This window comes from Panthera uncia, chromosome D1 (assembly GCF_023721935.1).
Source record: "Panthera uncia isolate 11264 chromosome D1, Puncia_PCG_1.0, whole genome shotgun sequence".
In the NCBI taxonomy this organism is placed as follows: Eukaryota; Metazoa; Chordata; class Mammalia; order Carnivora; family Felidae; genus Panthera; species Panthera uncia.
The window spans coordinates 4,741,922-4,762,605 of NC_064808.1; the positions used below are offsets into that span (position 1 = coordinate 4,741,922).

General features: G+C 38.8%; 1 protein-coding gene across 1 annotated transcript in view; it reads right to left on the reverse strand.

The window, feature by feature from the left end:
* The window catches only part of CD1H11orf80 (chromosome D1 C11orf80 homolog), a 96,568-nt gene that overhangs the window by 5,956 nt on the left and 69,928 nt on the right, over positions 1–20,684 (reverse strand). The window contains exons 9-13 of the mRNA XM_049616227.1: positions 19,751–19,901; positions 17,737–17,883; positions 13,499–13,620; positions 12,243–12,353; positions 10,442–10,540 (exon numbers count right to left, since the gene is read on the reverse strand). Of these exons, the coding sequence (XP_049472184.1) occupies positions 10,442–10,540; positions 12,243–12,353; positions 13,499–13,620; positions 17,737–17,883; positions 19,751–19,901 (630 nt within the window). The remainder of the gene's footprint in view (positions 1–10,441; positions 10,541–12,242; positions 12,354–13,498; positions 13,621–17,736; positions 17,884–19,750; positions 19,902–20,684) is intronic.

Genomic DNA, 20,684 nt, shown 5'->3' on the forward strand with positions numbered 1-20,684 from the left:
TTTTTTTTTTTTTTTAATGTTTATTTGTGTGTGTGTGTGTGAGAGAGAGAGACAGACAGACAGACAGACAGACAGAGAGACAGACAGCACTACTGGGGAAGGGGCAGAGAGAGAAGGAGACACAGAATCTGAAGCAGGCTCCAGGCTCTGAACTGTCAGCACAGAGCCCGATGCTGGGCTCAAACCCACAAACCATGAGATCATGACCTGAGCCAAAGTTGGATGCTTAACCAACTGACCCACCCACATGCCCCAAGAGAAATCTTATTTTCTTACTTCATTCTTCCCTGAAAAATCTCATGTAATAGGCAAAACTTTCTCTTATTCTGAAACTAATATCACCAAGGAAATTCACACTCAGATATAAAGCTCTCAGACCTAGGGGAATCTTGTATACCCTTCATTCATCATCAGATTCCCCCAAATGAGACAGCTCTATCTTCAGGATACACCTCCCTGGATTTAACACTGTGAGACATTTAATTCCCCTCCCTGCCTCGGGAAACAGTACCTTTCCTGAGAAAATTACCTCCTTGTCACTGCTCTTATTATGGGTTTATGTTTTCAGTCACTACAGACATCTGTGACACTAGCCCTGGAGAACTACCTTGTCTATCCTTTATGGCCCACTGTCCTATGTTCCAACACCCAAGCTATAAATCTCCACTACTGGCATGGCCTTTTCTTAAATATTTTCTATAAAACTCTAAATACATATTCTCTCATTTCTTCTACTTCTCCATAAACTATATAACAGCCATAGATGGTTTTATTCTATATTATTCAAGAGGTCAGCTATTCTACTTTATCAGTTTAAAAATGGAAACTGGGGAGGTGCCTGGGTGGCTCAGTCAGTTGAACAACTGACTCTTGGTTTCAGCTCAAGTCATGATCTCATGGTTCATGGATTTGAGCCTCACGTCAGGCTCTGAGCTGACAGCACGGAGCCTGCTTGGGATTCTCTATCTCTTCCCCAACCACTCCCCCCCCTTCAAATATAAATAAATAAACATTTAAAGAAATAAAAATAGAAACTGAGGGACTGGTCCAGAGGTAAAAGAATTTGACCCTTGTAATTTTTAGCTGAAGCCACTGGGTGCCACTCTTGTGCCACTATTAAGTTATTTATCACCAAGGGGATGTTGTAAGAAGGAAACAGTAATGGTCTTAAGTGCAGAAGCACAAGTTTTATTCATGAGTGCCTCTGATCACTCATCTTCCCTGGGTTATATGGTATGGAACATTCCTATACCAGTCCTATATGGTAACAATGTTACTAGGCTTTGGAACCAGGAGACCTCAGTACAAAGCCTAGCCTTGCCACTTATTAACTATGTGATTCTGGGCAAATAAGGAAAGTTCTCTAACTAGTTTCTTCATTTATAAAATGGGAAAACTACAACATATTTTGTAGGATCTTTGTGGTATTAAAGTGGAAGTCTTGGCACAGATTAAGGATCCAATAAATGTTCCTTTCTTCTAAGACCTAGGACTACTAAGACCTTGAGTTCACTAGCCATCTGCCAAATTAATTGGACTATGAATGGCCCAGAGGCTATAAGCCATCACTATAACAACAGAAGGGGGCAAAAGAGGTCAGATCATTTCCTTTTGCGAGATCACTGGGATATCAGAGAGGCCCAAGCAAAATGTCTTCACAGGCTGAAACACTTCTAGATCCTATCCATACATCCTAAGTCCTATGATAATGATGTATGCCTTACCCTGAAATCTAGGGTAAATTTCCTTATCCCTGGAAATCTGAAGATGTGGATGGCTGTAATGAGCGGAACAATGGCTCCCAAAAAAGTATGTCCAAGTCTTGAGCCCCAGAATGTGACCTTATTTGGAAAAAAAGTCTTTTCAAATGTAATTAAGGATTTCAAGATAAGATCATCATGGATTTAAAGTGGGCCCTAATTCTTTTTTTTTTAATGTTTATTTATTTTTGAGACAGAGAGAGACAGAGCATGAACAGGGGAGGGTCAGAGAGAGGGAGACACAGAATCCGAAACCGGCTCCAGGCTCTGAGCTGTCAGCAGAGAGCCCGACGCGGGGCTCGAACTCACGGACCACGAGATCATGACTTGAGCCGAAGTCGGCCGCCTAACCGACTGAGCCACCCAGGCGCCCCAAGTGGGCCCTAATTCTAATGACAGGTGTCCTTATCAGAGAGACAGGGAAATTTGAGAGACATAACAGAAAGGCCATGTGAAGATGGAGGCTGAGACTGGAGTAATGTGTCTATAAACCAATGAACATCTGGAGCCACCAGAAACTGGAAGGGGAAAGGAAGGAATCTTTCTTAAAGCCTTTGGAGGGAGCACAGCACTGCTAAAATCTTGATTTCAGACTTCTGGACTCCAGAACCGTGATAATACAATTTCTGTTGTTTTTAAGTCATGAAGTTTGTGGAAATTTGTTTGCTCAAGTTGTGGGTAACAGCATTCCAAGTTGGAGGGACATCAGCAAGAGTATTTGCAGTGAACCAGCTGAAAGGAACAGCAAATGCATTCAAGGAATGAGCTTCCTAGAAGGTACATAAAGCAATGAAAAAAGATGTGATGAAGGGAGCATTTACAGGGACTTCACTCCCATCCTCTAGCCTTTCTCGCTACAAAGCAGAAGAGGATAAGCAAATCTATGAGATGCTGTGATCCTTGGGTGTCTGGGCACCTAAACTTCCCCATCCAATCAGGCAAACTAAAGTAGGAGAGGGAGAAAAGTAGTAGAAGTACAAAAGGATCTATTACTCTCTCAGAAATGTGTAATTTTTTTATAGCAACTGTATTGGAATATAACATTTACTTAAATAAGCTGCATATATATAATATGTACAATTAGATAAGTTTTGGCATATGTATGTATTTGTGAAACCATCACCCCAATCAAGATAATGAACATATCCGTCCCCCTCAAAAGTTTCCTCTGAACTTCATAACCATTCCCTGAAACTCTTACACCTCCCATCTTCAAGCAATCATTGATCTGTAACTAAGGATTAGCTGGCATTTTGAAAAATTTCATGTAAGTGCAATCAAACAGTATGTACTCTTGTTTTTCAGGGCTTTTTCCCCCTTGGACGCTACCACAACTGATCCAGTATTTTGAGGTTTCTCATTCAGCAGGGCTATTTAGAGATTCATCCACACTACTGTGTATTATCAACAGTTCATTCCTTTTATTGCCAAGTAGTATTCCATCGAATGGACACACCACAGTTTATCAATTTCCCTACTGACATTGGGTTGTTTCCAGTTTTGGGTTATTACAAATATGGCAGAAGTGCCATGAACATTAGTGTATAAATTTTTGTGTAGACATATGCTTTCATTTCTCTTGGATAAATACTTAGGAGTAGAATGGTTGGATCATATGATGTACATATTTAACCTTTTAAGCACTGCCAAACTATTCTCCAGAGTGGATGTACCACTTTAAAAAAACTTTTTTAACGTTTTTGTTATTGAGAGACAGAGACGGAGCGTGAGCAAGGGAGGGGCAGAGAGAGAGGGAGACACAGAATCCGAGGCAGGCTTCAGGCTCTGAGCTGTTAGCACAGAGCCCAACGCGGGGCTCGAACTCACAAACCGTGAGATCATGACCTGAGCCGAAGTCGGTCGCTCAACCGACTGAGCCACTCAGGCGCCCCAGTACCACTTTTTATTCCTACAAATAGGGTGTAAGAGTTCCAGTTCTTCCACATCCTTGCCAATACCTGGTATGGTCAGTCTTTATTCCAAGCAGGTGTGAAATGGTGTCTCATTGTGGTTCTGACTTGCATTTCCCTAATGACCAATAATTTTAAGCATCTTTCTCAGGTGTTTATTTGCTGTTTGTGTATCTTCTTTTGTGAAATGTATGTTCACATATTGTGCCCATTTTAAAAACTGGGTTGTTTTCTTATTCTTGAGTTTTGACAGTTTTAAAATAGTCTCAATAGTCTCAAGGTTTTCAACTGAAAATTAAATCTCTTTAATAGAGAACTACCAGGTATATAGTGCTATTTCTTCTTGAGTGAACTTTGGTAATTTCTTTCAAGGAATTTGTCCATTTAATCTAAGTTGTCAAATTTATTGAAGTAAACTTTGTTCATAATAGTCCCTGATAATCCTTTTAATATCTGATGTTACCTCTCTAATTTCTGGTAGTAGAAATTTGTGTCTTCTCTCCTATATCTTGATTAGTCTGGCTAAATGTTTATCAATTTTATTAATCTTTTCAATGAACCACCTTTAAATATCATTGATTTTTGGTTTTTTTTTCTATTATACTGACTTCCACTTTGACTTTATTATCTAATTTCTTTTGTTTAATTTGCTCTTATTCTAGTCTAAGCTGAGATCATTGATTTAAGACTTTTTTCTTTTCTAACATAGGTATTTTTCCAAGTACTGCTTTAGTGATGTCTCAGGTTTGATAATTTGCATTTCCATTTAAGTTAAAATACTTTTCCAATTTCCCTTTTGATTTTGTGTTTGACCCATGGGTTATTTATAAGTGTGTCATTTAATTTCCAAATCTTTGGAGTTTTCTAGATATCTTTTTTTTAAGGTTTATTTATTTCTGAGCAAGAGAGGGAGGGAGGAGGGGCAGAGAGAGAGAGAGAAAGAGAGAAAAAGAGAAAGAGAGAGAGAGAGAGAGAGAGAGAGAGAGAGAGAGAGAGAGAGAGAATCCTAAGCAGGCTCTGCTCAACATGGGGCTCAAACCCATGAACTGTAAGATCATGACCTGAGCCAACATCAAGAGTCAGATGCTTAACCGAGCCACCCAGGTGCCCCTCTAGATATCTGTCATTGATTTTACTTTAATCCTATTGTAATCAAAAGCATACTTTGTATAACTTGAATCCTCTAAGTTTATTGAGATGTATTTAATGGCTCAAAATATGGCCTATCTTGTTAAATGTCCCTTTTGCACTTGAAAAGAATATTCTGCTGTGGTTGGGCAAAGTGTTTTATAAATATCAAGTCAATTCATAGTGTTATTTAAGACTTTCATAGACTTACTGATTTTTTGTCTACTTGTTCTATCAATTATTGAGAGAAGTATGTTGAAATATCCAAATAAAATTGTGGATTTGTCTATTTCACCTTACAGTTCTATCAGTTTTGCTTCATTTATTTTAAAGTTCTCTCAAGTTTATCAAGTTTCATGAATGTTTGGGGCTATTATCTTCATTATGTTGTACTCACTGTATTGTATTCATCATTATGAAATGACTCTCTTTATCCCTAGTAATGTTCTTTGCTCTGAAATCTACTTTATAGTCTCTCTTTTTTTTTCTTTTTGAGAGACAGAGACAGAGACCATGTACACGTGCAGGGGAAGGGCAGAGGGGGAGGGACAGAGAATTTTAAGCAGGCTCCATGCTAAGTGCAGAACCCAAAGCAGGGCTTGATCTCACAATGGTGAAATCATTACCTGAACTGAAATCAAGAGGTGGACACTTAACCAACTGAGCCACCCAGGCACCCGTTATAGCCTCTTCAGTGCTTTTTTATTTTTTTAAGATTTTATTTTCAAGTAATCTCTACACCCAACATGGGGCTCAAACTTACAACCCTGAGATCAAGAGTCATATGCTCTATCAACTGAGCTAGCCAGGTGCCCCTCTTCGGTGCTCTCACTAGTGTAAGCACAGTACATTTTTTCCCATACTTTTATACTTTTACTCTATTTCTGTCTTTATATTTAAAGTGGGATTCTTGTAGGCAGTATACAGTTGGCTCTTGCTTTATTAAATCTAACAATCTCTGCCTTTTAATGTAAATAGTTGTAAAGGCCACTTATATTTAATATAATTGATATGGCAGAGTTTAAATATATCATTTTGCTAATTGTTGTCTATTTGTCTCATCTGTACTTTGTTCTTTTTCCTTCTTTTTCCTCTTTTTCTGCCCTCTTTTAGATTAAACATTTTTAAAAATATTAGAGAAGTTTTAAGTTCATAGCAAAACTGGGCAAAAGGTAGATTTCTCATATGCCCTCTGCCCCTACATATGTATAGCCTCTCCCATTATCAACATCCCCCATCAGAGCTGTACATTTGTTACAAGTGTTAAACCTACATTGACACATTGTTATCATCAAAGTCCATAGTTTACACTAGGGTTTACTCTTAGTGTTGTACATTCTATGGTTTTGGACAGATGTAAAATGACATGTATCCACCATTACAGAAACATACAGAACAGTTTCCCTGCCCTAAAAATCCTCTGTGCTTTGCATATTAATTCCTCCCTTTTCATCTAACCTCTGGAAACCACTGATCTTTTTACTGTCTCCATAGTTTTGCCTTTTCAAGAACGTCATATACTTGGAATCATAGTTTGCAGCATTTTCATATTGACTTCTTTTATTTAAATATGTATCTAAGCTTCCTCCATGTGTTTTCATGGCTTGATAGCTCATTTTTTCTTAGTACAAAATAATATCCCATTGTCTGGATGTGCCACAATTTATTTATCCATTTACCTGCTTAAGAATATCTTGGTTGCTTCCAAGTTTTGGCAATTAAGACATCCTTGCCAGTATTTGGTGTTGTCAATGTTCTGGATTTTGGCCATTCTAATAGGTGTGTAGTAGTATCTCATTGTTTTAATTTGCATTTCCCTGATTATATATGAGGTGGAGCATTTTTTCATATGCTTATTTGCCATCTTATGTATTCTTTGGTGAGGTGTCTGTTAAAGTCTTTGGCTGCTTTATTTTTATTGTTGAATTTCAAGAGTTCTTTGCATATTTTGGGGGTTCCTGGGTGGCTCAGTCGGTTAAGCATCTGACTCTCGATTTCAGCTCAGGTCACGACCTCATGATTCACGAGATTGAGCCCTGCGTCAGTGCTGTCAGCATAGAGCTTGCTTGGGATTCTCTCTCTCCCTCTCTCTCTGCCCTTCCCCCATTTGTTCCCCCTCTCTCCCTCAAAATAAACTTAAAAAAAAAATTCTTTGTATTTTTTGGGTAATAGTCCTTTAACTAGTGTGTCTTTTACAATTATTTTCTCCCAGTCTGTGGCCTGTCTTCTCATTCTCTTGAGGGTTGAATATTTTTTATGACTCCATTGTATCTCCTTTTTTGGATCAATAGCTGTAAATCCTTATATTATTTTGATGGCTCTTTTCATCTTCAACTTACCAGTCTACCTTCACGTAATATTATACTATTCCACATACAGTATAAGTCCTTAAAACAGTATATTTCCATCTCTCTCCTCCAGGTTTTTGTGCTGTTATTGTTATACGTTTTACTTCACCATAGGTTATAAACCTCACAACATATTATTGCTATTTTTGCTTTAAAAAGTTAATTATGTTTTAAAGAGATTTAAGTAATAAGAAAAATTTTTTTTATATTTATCCATGTAGTTGCCTAGATTCAGGTTTCCAGCTGGTTATCACTTTTTCTCTGCTTGAAGGATTTCTTTTACATTTCTCAACTGCTGATAATGAATTCTTTCAACTCTTGTATGTCAGAAAAAGTCCTTTTTCATCTTTTTTGAAAGATATTTTTGTTGGGAGTGCCTGGGTGGCTCAGTCAGTTAAGCGTCCAACTCTCAATTTCAGCTCAGGTCGTGATCTCACGGTTTGTGAGTTTGAGCCTGCTTGGGATTCTCTCTCTCCCTTTCTCTTTGCCCCTCCCTTGCTCATGTGTGCACGCACATGCTCTCTCTCACTCTCTCTCTCAAAAATAAATAAATACTTTTGGAGAAAAAAGGTATCTTTGTTAGGTAAAGAATTCTAGGTTGAAGGTTTTTTCTTCAGTACTATCAATAAAGACATTGCTCCATTTTCTTCTATCTTATACTTTTTCTGATGAGAAATTTTCTGTAATCCTTATCTTTGTTTCCTTGTACATAAGCTTTCCTCACCCTTGTTTGCTTTTAAGATTTTCTCTTTACCATTGGTTTTAACCAATTTAATTTTGATGTGTCTTGGTGTAGTTTTCTTTGTTTCATGGGCTTGGGGTTTCTTAAGATTCTTAGATCTGTTGGGTTTATAGAATCCATCAAATTTGGAAAATTTTCAGCCACTATTCCTTCAAATATATTTTCTGCCTGTTTCTTCTTCAGATTCCTCAATTACACACATAATAGGCTACCTGAAGTTGTCCATAACTCACAGGTGCTCGATGCTCTATTACTATTATCATCATCATCATCATCAATATTATTTTACAACTGTGTTTCATTTCAGATAGTTTCTACTGCTATGTGTTTTTAAGTGTCAATGTTCCATTCATACTATTCAGTGTAATTTCCACCTCAGAGACATCATAGTTTTCATCTTTACAGTTCATTTGAGTCTTTTTTAATACCTTCCACATCTCTACTTAGTATGTTCAGTCTTTCCTCTAGCTTCCTGAACATACAGAATATAGTTATGATAATAACTCTTTTAATGTCTTTGTCTACTAATTTTATCCTCTGTGTCAGTTCTGGATCGGTTTTCATTAAATGATTGATCATTTTGATGGAGTTTCCTCTTCATTGTGGGTTGTATATTCCTGCTTCTTAGCATGCCTGTTAATTCTGATTGGATGCAGGGCACTGTGAATATTACTTTGGTGGGTGCTGGATATTTTTAATACTCTTGTAAAAATTCTTGACCTTTGTTCTGTGATGCTATTGAATTACTTGAAAACAACTTGATCCTTTTAGATCTTGCTTCTGCTTTTAAGCTTTGTTAGGCAGGACCGGAGGAGAGTTTATTAAGCAGAGGTGTAATTTTTCTCCATTCCCAAGGCAAGACTCTTAGTATTCTACCTGATGCTCCATAAATTATAAAGCTTTCCTCTCTGGTTGATGGAAATATGCACTATCTCTAGCCCTGTGTAAGCTCTGCATATTGCCCCCTCTTATCTGTCTGGATGGTTCTTTACCTGCATAGTTTCTTCACAAGAATGAGCTGATTAGCACTATTCTGAATACTATTCTGAATACTGAATACTGCAGATTCCCAGAATTCTCTCTCTGTGCAACTCTCTCTTTTCTGGTACTCTGCCCTGAAAACTTTAGCTGTCTTGGCATCCCGGGACTCTCCACTTCATCTGTTCAACTTAGGGAGACTACTAGGCTTTGCCTGGATGTCTTCTCCCTGTTCAATGGCCTCTGTACTTTCTCTAGGCAGTATGCTAGGGTAATCATAGGGCTCACTTCATTTGTTTTCCATTTCTCAGGAATGATTATCCTATTCATTGATGCCCAGTGTCTTGAGAAACATTGTTATATATATCGTGTGTAGATTTTTGTTATTTCACACAGAAGAATAAATCTGGTTCCTATTACTCCATCTTGGCCAGAAGCCACTGTATAACATCACCCCTAATCTCCTTCATTTACTTATATTATACTTTAGCTCCAGAAAAGTCAATCCTACTGACTGGAGCCAAGAAGGCCAGAAAAGTGTGCTTTACTTGGAACACCACTAAAAATTACCTAGAATCTGGAGATATACAGAATTTCCTAAGTTTGATTTCTTTTCACTCATTAGAGGAGTCTGTCACAAAACAAGATGAAGCCTTCTGATCTCGAGGGTGGAGACACTAACTAATGCAATTCTCTATCTCCAGCACCCAGAAAGGTGAATAGATAAAAGTATGGCTTTGATCACATCACCATTGTAAGAGTAAATATGTGCCAAGCACTTTATGTACATTATTTTATTCAAACCTCACAACAATAATTTTAGGTATGCGTCATTCCTGTTTTACTGATAAAACTAAGGCTTAGAAAGATTAAATAGCTTCCACAATATGACACAACTAGTTAGTGGTGGAAATAAAATCTGAGCAACATCTAACCATGCTCTTGACCTCTGTGTAATACTACGTTCTATTAAAGTTTTCCTAAACCACAGACTTCCTTGCTGAAAGGCCAACCTCAGAATATGCAATCTAAAGTACTTGTACCTGGGGCGCCTGGGTGGCTCAGTCAGTTAAGTGTCTGACTTCAGCTCAGGTCATGATCTCGTGGTTTGTGACTTTGAGCCCAGAATTGGGCTCTGTGCTGACAGCTCAGAGCCTGGACCCTGCTTCAGATTCTATGTCTCCCTCTCTCTGTCCCTCCCCTGCTTGTGCTCTTTCTCTCAAAAATAAATAGACATTTAAAAAAAATAAAAAATTTAGGGGCGCCTGGGTGGCTCAGTCGGTTAAGCATCTGACTTTGGTTCAGGTCATGGTCTCCCAGTTTGTGAGTTCAAGCCCCGTGTCGGGATCTGTGCTGACAGCTCCGAGCCTGGAGCCTGCTTTAGGTTCTGTGTCTGCCTCTCTCTCTCTCTGCTCCTCTCCTACTCATGTTCTGTCTCTCAAAAATAAATACATGTTAAAAAAATTTTTTTAATAAATAAAAAATTTAAAGTACTTGCACCTACCCACCCTGTATTAGGGTTCACATATATCAATATGGAAGATTTCCACTAAAGTACTGATTATTTATACTTACCTGCTTCACCTCACATGAGCAGTGGGGAAGAAATCGGTGCTGGGTGATCTCATGAAATGATTTATGCAGTTTAGTCCCAAACTCTTGAGTGTCAGCTGCCTAAAATGGGCCAGAGAGAGAATGTGCTGAATTCCAGTACTGGAAACCAAAAGGAAGGTACCTACAGGATATAGGAAGAGGAGGAGACAAATTGGAAGGCAAACCATGTTTGTGTTAAGAGTTTCCTTAATTCCAATGAACACAGAAGAAGTAGAGAGAAGGCCTGTGAAACTGGCATGAGACAAGTAGCTGTGGCTTCCGTGTCTTCCAATTTCTGTTACCTAAGCAAGATCTTTCAAACAAGGCCTTTGTTCTCTTATCTCTATAGGAGGTACACATCCCAGAGATCCATCTGTTCATAAAAGGATTATGTAAATTGCTCTCCTCCAGAACAAGTTCCAAGACAGCATAGGTTCCACTGTATTCAAATAAGGCTGAAATAAGAAACTTTCCTCGGGTAAGTCTTTTAGGGAAGAAAGGAACAAGATGATAGTTAGCATCCATAAGCAATGGGTAATAACCTCTACTTTTTAGTATAGAATTGTAGGATATTAGAGTTAAAGGGGACAAGAGCAACCACCTAACACAACACACTAATTTTATAGACAAGAATACTGAAATCTAAAAAGGAGAAGTGATCCACTGAAGATCTCACAGCTAGTCAGTACAAAAGTTAGGACTGACTTTAGAATTGCCAACATAGTGTTCTTTTCATTACCCTGTGCTATCCACATGACCCAGATAGTTGAAGCTGTAAGATGCACTAGATTATAAAGGTGTTATACTCTTAGACCTAGTAACTCCATGTATAGAAATTTATTCTAAGAAATAATTCAAAAGAAGCAAGATATCACATAGAGGTATTAACTGAAATACTATTTATATTAGCAAAAAGAATACAAGCGACCTAAATGTCTATCATTAGGGGAATGGTTTATTAAATCAGATTAAATCAATGTAGTAGAATTGGGTAACTGATACAAATTTTAAGACAGCTGAAATGAGGAAATGTCAAATTATATATGAATATAGAATATGTTGGTTACAACTATACAATATAGCTTATATGAGATAATATGCAAAAATTGTAATTACACTGATACATATTATTAGTTATTTTTTAATTTGAATACATTATTCTATTTTTTCAAGATAAAGTACAAAAAATAAAATAGACACAGAATGAATGTGTCACCCCACTGATAATACCAACTGGTCAGCACAGAATTCTAAAAGGAAGGAAACTAACATTTATCCAGAACCTACCATATCCTATACACTTAGCCCTTACGCTCATAACAACCCTGTGAGGTACTATTATTTTTTCCAATTTATAGATGAAGCTCAGAGGCCTGAGTCCACATAACCAGTTCTGAATTGAACTCAGGCCTCTAATTTCAACTGTTACACTATTCCATACTGCCAAATAAGGCTACTCAGTTATTTCCAATGTTTTCTGTAACCACGAGGTAACAAACATTCTTCAGTAAGGAACTTGGAATCACTGATCTAGTCTTAGCTCTAACTGTAGCTAGCTATGTGACCTAAAGGAAGTGGAAATTTTAAATAACTTATTTTCTCATTTATAAAATAGTACACTATCCATTCAACAAATGTTTTTTAAAACACCACAAGCCTGATACCATATAGGATCACAAGAGGCTAAAATGAAATGCTTCTAAAAGCTCTGTGCATATTACTAAGATAGGTGGTAGAATATTGTTAAAAACCTGGCACTTTTAAGTGGCTCCAGTCTACTAACTTGAAGGGCCTGGAAGCAGATCTTTCGGAAGCTACTGCTGGTGCTTCCAGTCACGATACTCATGATGGAATTCACAGCCACTGAGAGTGAGGCCTGCAATTTCTGATGATCCTAAGGAACATAACAAGTAAGGGGAGATGGCAGTTTAAAATAATCCCAAGCTGCTGGTTCAGAGAATCCCCAAGGAATCAAAGATTTCAGTAAGGGCAGGATTTCAACAATTCTTCCCCCCCCCCCCCATCAACAATACTTACTGAGATCATGTCATATAAAGGACACTGAGGTACTGAAACAATATACTCCCCTTTTACAGAGATGACTTACTGACACAGACACATTCAGAAAAGATAACCAACCCATAAGACACTAGGCAATAAAACAGATGCACATAGTATTTAAAAACAAAAAGCTTTAAACTTTGCTCTTAGTGTGGTTGGTTTTTTTCCCCTGAGAAGGGGACCATATGAAGAAATATGTTACCACAAGTACACAGGATGGAGGAAATCAGAAAGTCAGATAAGAGAAAGTGATGTTATAAAGCATTGGGAAATGGGGGGAGAATATAAGATTTAGTGAAGCAATAGCTCCAGAAGTATGTGTGTGAAGGGAAGATAGTAAGGAACAGGTGCATTATCAGTCATTTTTCTCTATTATTTTGTCCCTATTTACTCAAATTCACCTACTAGTAGGTAGGACTAGTAGTAGAATTGTAGTATTACGGAAGTACTACTGCAAGATGGTTACAATGACATATCCTAAGTTAAAGCCTGAGTTCCTAGACTACAGGCAGTGTAAGGATCAGCCAAGGTGACAAAAGAGGAAGAGGGCATTAAGCGAGGAAGGCTCTCCGGGTCTGTCATATCCTCTAGTTTTTTTCTTTTTTTCTTTTTAAAGATTTCTTGGGGTGCCTGTGTGGCTCAGTTGGTTAAGTGTCCGACTTTGGCTCAGGTCATGATCTCACTGTTCGTGGCTTTGAGCCCACATTAGACTCTGAGCTGTCAGCACTGCTTCTGAGCTGGAGCCTGCTTCAGACACAAGCAGGGGAGGGGTAGAGAGACAGTGGGAGAGACAGACAGAGAGGATCTGAAGAGGGCTCTGTGCTGACAGCATCAAGCCCGATGGGGCTGGAACTCATGAACTGCGAGATCATGACCCAAGCCAAAGTCGGACGCTCAACTGACTGAGCCACCCAGGTGCTCCTCTAGTTCTTTGTCTTAGAGAAAGTAGGAGAAAAGGAGTTATGAATTTCTTATTACCTTGGCAGCCTGGTGATACTGTTCCAAGGCCTGGTCCACAGTCACCTGGATGGAATCTTGCACTACACTGTGGCTCTCCGTGAGGATGGCACTGAGATGAACGGTGAGCAAAGTATGGGCTCCTAAGGGGAGTGAGAATGGCTACTTTAAGACTGATGTTCATGTGCTGTGAGTCAGGGTGGGCATGAGAAAGAGGCTCTTAGAAGAAGAGGCCACTTCTGCCTATCTACAAATAATTACTTTTTTAGTCCCCCACTGCCCCCCAAAAATCCCAGCAACTTACAAACCCACCCAGTTCCACTTACAAATGAAAGAAAGCTTCAAAAATTAATGCGAAGCTTGACATTATTTTTGAAGAAACAAGTGAGGGTTCCTATTTGATTAATATTAGAAACAGAAATATATACCACATCACTACAATGATACTTGTGACTCTGAAAGAACAGGAGAATGAGGAAGAGGAAAGCCTCCTGGAAAGTTGTATCTACCCTACTCATCTCCTGTTTGAGCATCACTGCCGTGGTGAGCCACTGCTACTGTCAGGGTCTTAATCCTCTCAGATATGCTGTGGTATAGAAAAAGTACTTTATTTCTGATAAAGTAACCACAGGCACCACTGCACAGCAGAATAGCTAACAGGTAAGAGTGACAGGCAAAATATGTCATCCAGCAGTAGGCTCGCATTGATGACTCAGAGGCAACAGACACAGGAAGACAAATTCACTTCACACCTGAGGAAACCTTTCCTTTTCAGTGTTTTTCTACTCTACCCTGAAAAGTCTGTTCAAAGGTACTATGGTGAAGCAGCCAACGGCTGGCTGGCTTTTCTCAGGGCTGCATTAAAAATGCAAACCAGAAAGTACATTTTCTACCACAAGGCACAAAGATGCCTTCCCAGAAAGGAATGTAATATGTGATCTGCTCAAAAAGGGTCCAAAATTGGAGTTAGGAGAACATAGATTCTAGAGTGAATTCTACCACTAACTAATGGTGACCAAGTCACTTGACTGTTCTCACTTCAAAACTAAAATTGGCTTTATAACACCCGCTCTCACAGGCATGTTGTGCAGATAAACTAGGATAATATATATGAAGTGTTCTAAAATGTACATTGCAATATTCAAAGGGAAAATATTGCTATTGCTATGATGATATCATATGGATTGTTTTCTATAGTTTGGTCCTAAGAATAGCCTCAAGAAATCAGTTAGACCCCTTTGAAAGCAGACATTTAATTAAAAAGCTACAAGTTTGTTCTCCTAAAACTGCTGATACCACCAGATGCCTTTAACGCTGTAGCAAAATAATGAGTTAATCATAGAAAAGTTACCATGACAAGGTGGGCAGGAGGCCAGTTAAGTGATTTTTTTTAAGACACATGGAAACAGACTGTAGTTCTGCACAATCTGTTTCCTAAAAGTAGCTCTACAGAAAGCTTTCAAGGATATGAAAAAGAATAAGGGAGAAAGAAGATAAAATTACTATATCTCTATCCATATATCTGTATCTACCTACCTTCACAGTACATCTTTTTTCAAAGGCTAGTCCTAAACCACCAGATATGTCAGGAAATTTAAAAAGATACTATGTTTACTAATGCAGTGATGAATTTCTATTTAATTCAGTATTGTCACTACCTGAGATGCTGCAGGCCTTCAGAGTCAAGATAAGCAGAGATGTATAAACTATCACAGTACTTACTACAAGAATGATAGAAAACACTGGTTTTAAGGAATCTGAGTTCTTCAGGTATGGGAGGATTCAGGAATAATAGGATTCAGAACATGGTATCACACTTTACATCATCCTAGGGAAGACTGAATGTGGTACTCCCTCTAGAAGACCTCAAAAAAATCAGGGGGGCACCTGGGTGGCTCAGTCAGTTGAGCGTCTGATTTCAGCTCAGGTCATGATCTCGTGGTTTGTGAGTTCAAGCCCCACATCAAACTCGCTGCTGTCAGCCCACCAGCACAGAGCCTGCTTCTGATCCTCTGTCCTCTTCTCTCTGCCCCTCCTCTGCTTGCACTCTCCCAAACACACACACACACACACACACACACACACACACACACGGAAAAAAAACAACAACAAAACAACCTCACTAGAAGATAGTAGATCTTAAGTCTTCAGAGGGTCTTGAGACTTGAAAGGGCCTTTTAGCCCCTAGTCTACCAATCTCATGTTAAATATATGAAAAGAGAGGATCAGCTGATTTATGAGACTTGCTTCTGAAAAACCACTGAGGAATTTGGTTTGGCAGAAGTAAAGTTAGAACCAGCTCTCTAGGGGCGCCTGGGTGACTCAGTTGGTTAAAGCATCTGACTCTTGATTTTGGCTCAGGTCATGATCTCACAGTTTGTGAGTTTGAGCCCCACATCAGGCTCTGCACTGACAGCATGGAGCCTGCTTGGGATTCTCTCTCTCCCTCTCTCTTTGCCCCTCCCCTGCTCACTCACTCTCTCAAAAACTAAATGAACAACAACAACAACAACAACACCAGCTCTCTTGATTCTACCTGAAGTCCTTTCCCCTATACTAAGCTCTTCTCTTATCAGCCTCTGTCCATATGAGTGTGAGCCAGGAAACAACCCTACGCAACCTCATTCTGTCTTCACTGCTGGAAGCCTCATTAGTTTGGGTCTCTTCTATGCTCCCATTCCAGGGCCTTAATGAACAGAACACCAGGGGCATCAGACAAAAACAGCTCCTCAAATAAAGAGTTGCAAGGCAGAGCCCAGGAAGATAGTGCTTCTCTCCTCAACAATATATAGATAGTGAAGAAAGCCAGGAGATGCATGGAGGGCAGGCAGCAGGAAGAATCCCACAACTGACAATAGTTTGTTCAAAAAATAGTTGGCACCAATCAGCATGAGCTCTTCTGATCTGGGGATATAAGTTGTGTCATTTCTCTCATGACTCAGTGGGAGCAGGGCCACACCAAACAAGCACTGGAATGGCTCAGAGTAGAGTCCCAAGAAAAAACACTGGCTCACAGAGAAAGAATACAGAAACATACTGGGAGCATCAAAAGGGAGGCTTATGAGCCTTTCCCCACATATTTATAAGCTCCACTTCTTGCTACTTCCCTCAAAGTTTAGAAGGGCATTGAGAAACACGTAAATTTATCCCTCAGGGTTTATTGGATTAAAACACATAAGCTAACTCCTGCTCATATTCAGTGTTTTTCAAACTTTACTAAATTTAAAAGTTACCTGAGAATATTTTTAAGAATGCAGATTCTTGAGCCATTCCATATTTTTATATTATAACAAAACAATGAATTGATTCTTGGCTCAGGAAGAAACACATTTTCAAATACTCCAGGTGATTCTGATGCATGTTTCATGGACCACCAAACAGAAACTTTCTGATAACAGGTTATCATCAATTTGTTAGATACTAAAGGCTCCCCCTTGTATGCCTGAACGAGGACAATTTCTCCCTTCCCAGAGGTCTATGTGACAATGACATAAAGTTATTCATACCAATATGCTTCCCACACCTTATGTTGTAGTTGAGATACTGTGTCAAGGCCAAGCAAGGCTGGTAACATTTCTTGATTCCACCTGGAAAGGCAATAATGTGGTGGACAGTTCTCAGGCCTAAGCTTTAAAAACATACTGGTATCAGAGCACTGCCTCAGTCCAAGGAAATCATAATCCCTGGGGGTAAAGTTTGGGCATTTTTAGAAGCTCCCCAGGTAATATATCATGGAGCTAAGGTTGAGAACCACTCATCTAAGGTAATAGCCTCTTTTTTTTTTTAATTTTTTTTTTAATGTTTATTTATTTTGAGAGAGAGAGAGAGCGCGAGCAGGGGAGGAGCAGAGAGAGAGGGAGACACAGAATCCGAAACAGGCTCCAGGCTCTGAGCTGTCAGCACAGAGCCCGATGCGGGGCTCGAACTCACGGACCGTGAGATCATGACCTGAGCTGAAGTCAGACACTTAACCGACCAAGCCACCCAGGCGCCCCAATAGCCTCTTTTTAAAGAGCATTATAGAAAGTATCTGCTGATTTCTGAACATTCTGGGAATGTCATCATTTAAGTGAGGTTTCATTTTAAGATACAGATCTTTTCTACACAGCATATAATCTGTTTAACCTATTTAAGATTTTTTATTAAAATTCATTATTCTACAGAAATATATGTAATTATATATGTAATTCAGATAAAGTCTCCCTTTCTTTACTCTCTTAACATTTAATCACACCCATACTGGCAGCCCCTATACCTACTCCAGAGTTCTGTTTGCTGGACTGGAAATCCGCTGTGGAAATCCACAAAGAGAAAAAGCAGCAGAGTCTGTCCCTGGGAGTCCATATTCTGAGATTGATCCCCCTCACTGGATTCCACCTGATAGCTCACATCTGGAAGCACCAAATCTAGAGGACAAGATATTATACAGTATTCTAAGATAAGTAAGGCCCTCAGAATGCTAAGTGAATAAAGAACCTATACCTCAAACAAAGAATGATCTAAGATCTAAAATCAAACACTCCCTTTTCCTCCTGAACCTGTTTCTCTATCCACATGATGGAAGCAAATATAGTGACTCATAGAAGGAACATCAAAGTAACAACTGAGTGTGCAAAATGTAAACCAAGCAGCATGCTGTAGAATTTATTGGGAAACACTAATACGATACATTTATTCATTCTTTATACAACTTTCTAAAGTAGGTATCACTAGTAAGAGGCAGACGTCAGAGTCAAACCCGAGTAATGATAACAATTAATTTGTATTAAGTGTTTACTACACGCTTTGTATTTTGTTAAATTCTTCACATGAACTATCTAAATATTTAGACTTCACAACAACACTAAGACATAGGACCTATTCTTACGCCATTTTACAGATAAGAAGTACAAATAGGTTAAATACATTGCCCACCATGAGACAGCAAGTGGTGGATCTGTTTTAGACTGACTCCAAAATCTGTGTTCTGAACCACATCACTATATTATATTTATACTCCCAAGTAATCTGATGCCCTACCGTCACTTTCTAGCACCTGGATCCTTTAAAACACAATCATGATAGTCCCAAATTCCATCCAGATCCATTCAGAGAAATACCTCCGTGTATTTCCACATCCTGGTTCTGTCCCTTAGAGTAATGATGGAGGAAGATGAGGAGATATTTTCTACATTATTCATCTCCAAAGTTAACTGAGCAAGTTCAGGCATCAAAAATCGGAGAAAAAAAAAAAATAACAAAGCATGAAAATAAAAATGAAAGACAAAAGGAGATACGGAGAGCCCGAGAGATTAAAAAATTGTAATGGCATGACATCCCCTAGTTAAGACCAAGCATTCTTTCTTCACAAAACCATTCATCTCCAGAGACCCCGTCCAAGGACAGGCTTCTTTCATCCCACCCTCTGGAATAACTACCTATTCAAGAAAAAAAAACCCTTACTCTGAAGCTTACTTCCTAGAGAAGACTCTGTCATTCCCCTAGAAATACTCCGTTCCAGGAGGCTCCAGTCTCCTCATGCCATCACAGCTCTAGAATACCTATTCCCCACTGGCTACCTTCCTCAGGATCCAGGTGACCAGACTACCGTCTAAATTTCAAAGAATTCTAGCTAATAACAGTCAAGTTCAACATTGTAAAGCTCCTAGATATCACCTCATGTTTGCATATTCCTACTTCCCAGTTTTATTTTTTGATCCAGTTATTAGGTGTCCAACTCAGTGTAATTCATCCAAAGCTAATGTGGTCAGGCTCTGCATAAATCTTACAGCTAGTTTCTTATTTGATTACTATATAGTTTGTACTCCTGCCTTGCATTTATATGGTAATATTTTCTAAGTAATTTTATGTGCATTTTCTCATTTCATTAGGAAACATTTCTCTTCCACAATAGTTCAAAGATGTTATTAATCTTTTACTATCCTTTCTAAAACAGATTAAGGTATAAGAGAAACCCTCTGAACAAGTCCTTAGAAGATGAAGGCTCAATGACTACCTCAGAGGACCAGGAAGAGAGGAGCCAGTAGAGGAAGTGAGAGAAAAACCAGCATTAACATGTAATGCCAAAACAGGCTCTAATGGAGCTTTGCCTGTTGACCTGTTGTTTGCTGAACTTCACGTGGATTCTCAGCCAGACCCCTAACAGCACCACCCAACCTAAGCCATCAGATCACTGGGTCCTGTTTTTTATGTACACCTGCTATTTATATTTACTTGCATTTATATAATATTCTCCAGGTTTCTTTATCCCTGTGCAAAGAGAGGGAGATATACCTCTATCCAAACTGAGATCCAAATTGGGCACCAGACACAAGTGGTATTTCTTCCAGTCAATGAAGAAAGAGGTATCTTCGAAGACAGTAGTAGTTGGCTGCTTCTGACTTGGCAATATCAGAGGCAGGCCTGACGGTCCATATAGAAATATGTATAGTCGCTAAAGAAAACTGCCAAATTTTAGGTTTTTTTTTAAATGACAATATATTCATTTGCATAAAACAAACATAATACTGACCTGGTTCACACTCTCAGAAATAAACTATGGTGCTAGCTAATTATATATTAAGCCTTTTCACATTGAATACAGGTGTGAGGCACCACAGACAGATCCACTAGAATCCCTAGAAATTTATTCTGAGTTCAGTAAGTGTGTGCTACAGGTATAGTATTGGACAATTAGTTTATTTCTTCATCTTGCTCATTCCATCATATGTTTGAGTGGTACTACAGGCTAAACACTATAGTAAGTTCAGAGGACACAAAGATGAATATTTTTATTAAGATTTATTAATATTAATAATAAATAAAATTTATTAATATTTATTTATAATAAATAAAATTAATATTAGTTTATTAATATTTATTAAGATTTAATACCTACCTTCAAGTTATCATATTTATAGTACTGGAGATACACATAAAAAACAGTAAACTGTAATACAGTGTGATACATGCTACAAATATATACAAAGATATATCTTTCAGTAAGTACTTGAGTATATTCAGATTAAGAAGGAAACTCCTGGGGCGCCTGGGTGGCGCAGTCGGTTAAGCGTCCGACTTCAGCCAGGTCACGATCTCGCGGTCCGTGAGTTCGAGCCCCGCGTCAGGCTCTGGGCTGATGGCTCGGAGCCTGGAGCCTGTTTCCGATTCTGTGTCTCCCTCTCTCTCTGCCCCTCCCCCGTTCATGCTCTGTCTCTCTCTGTCCCAA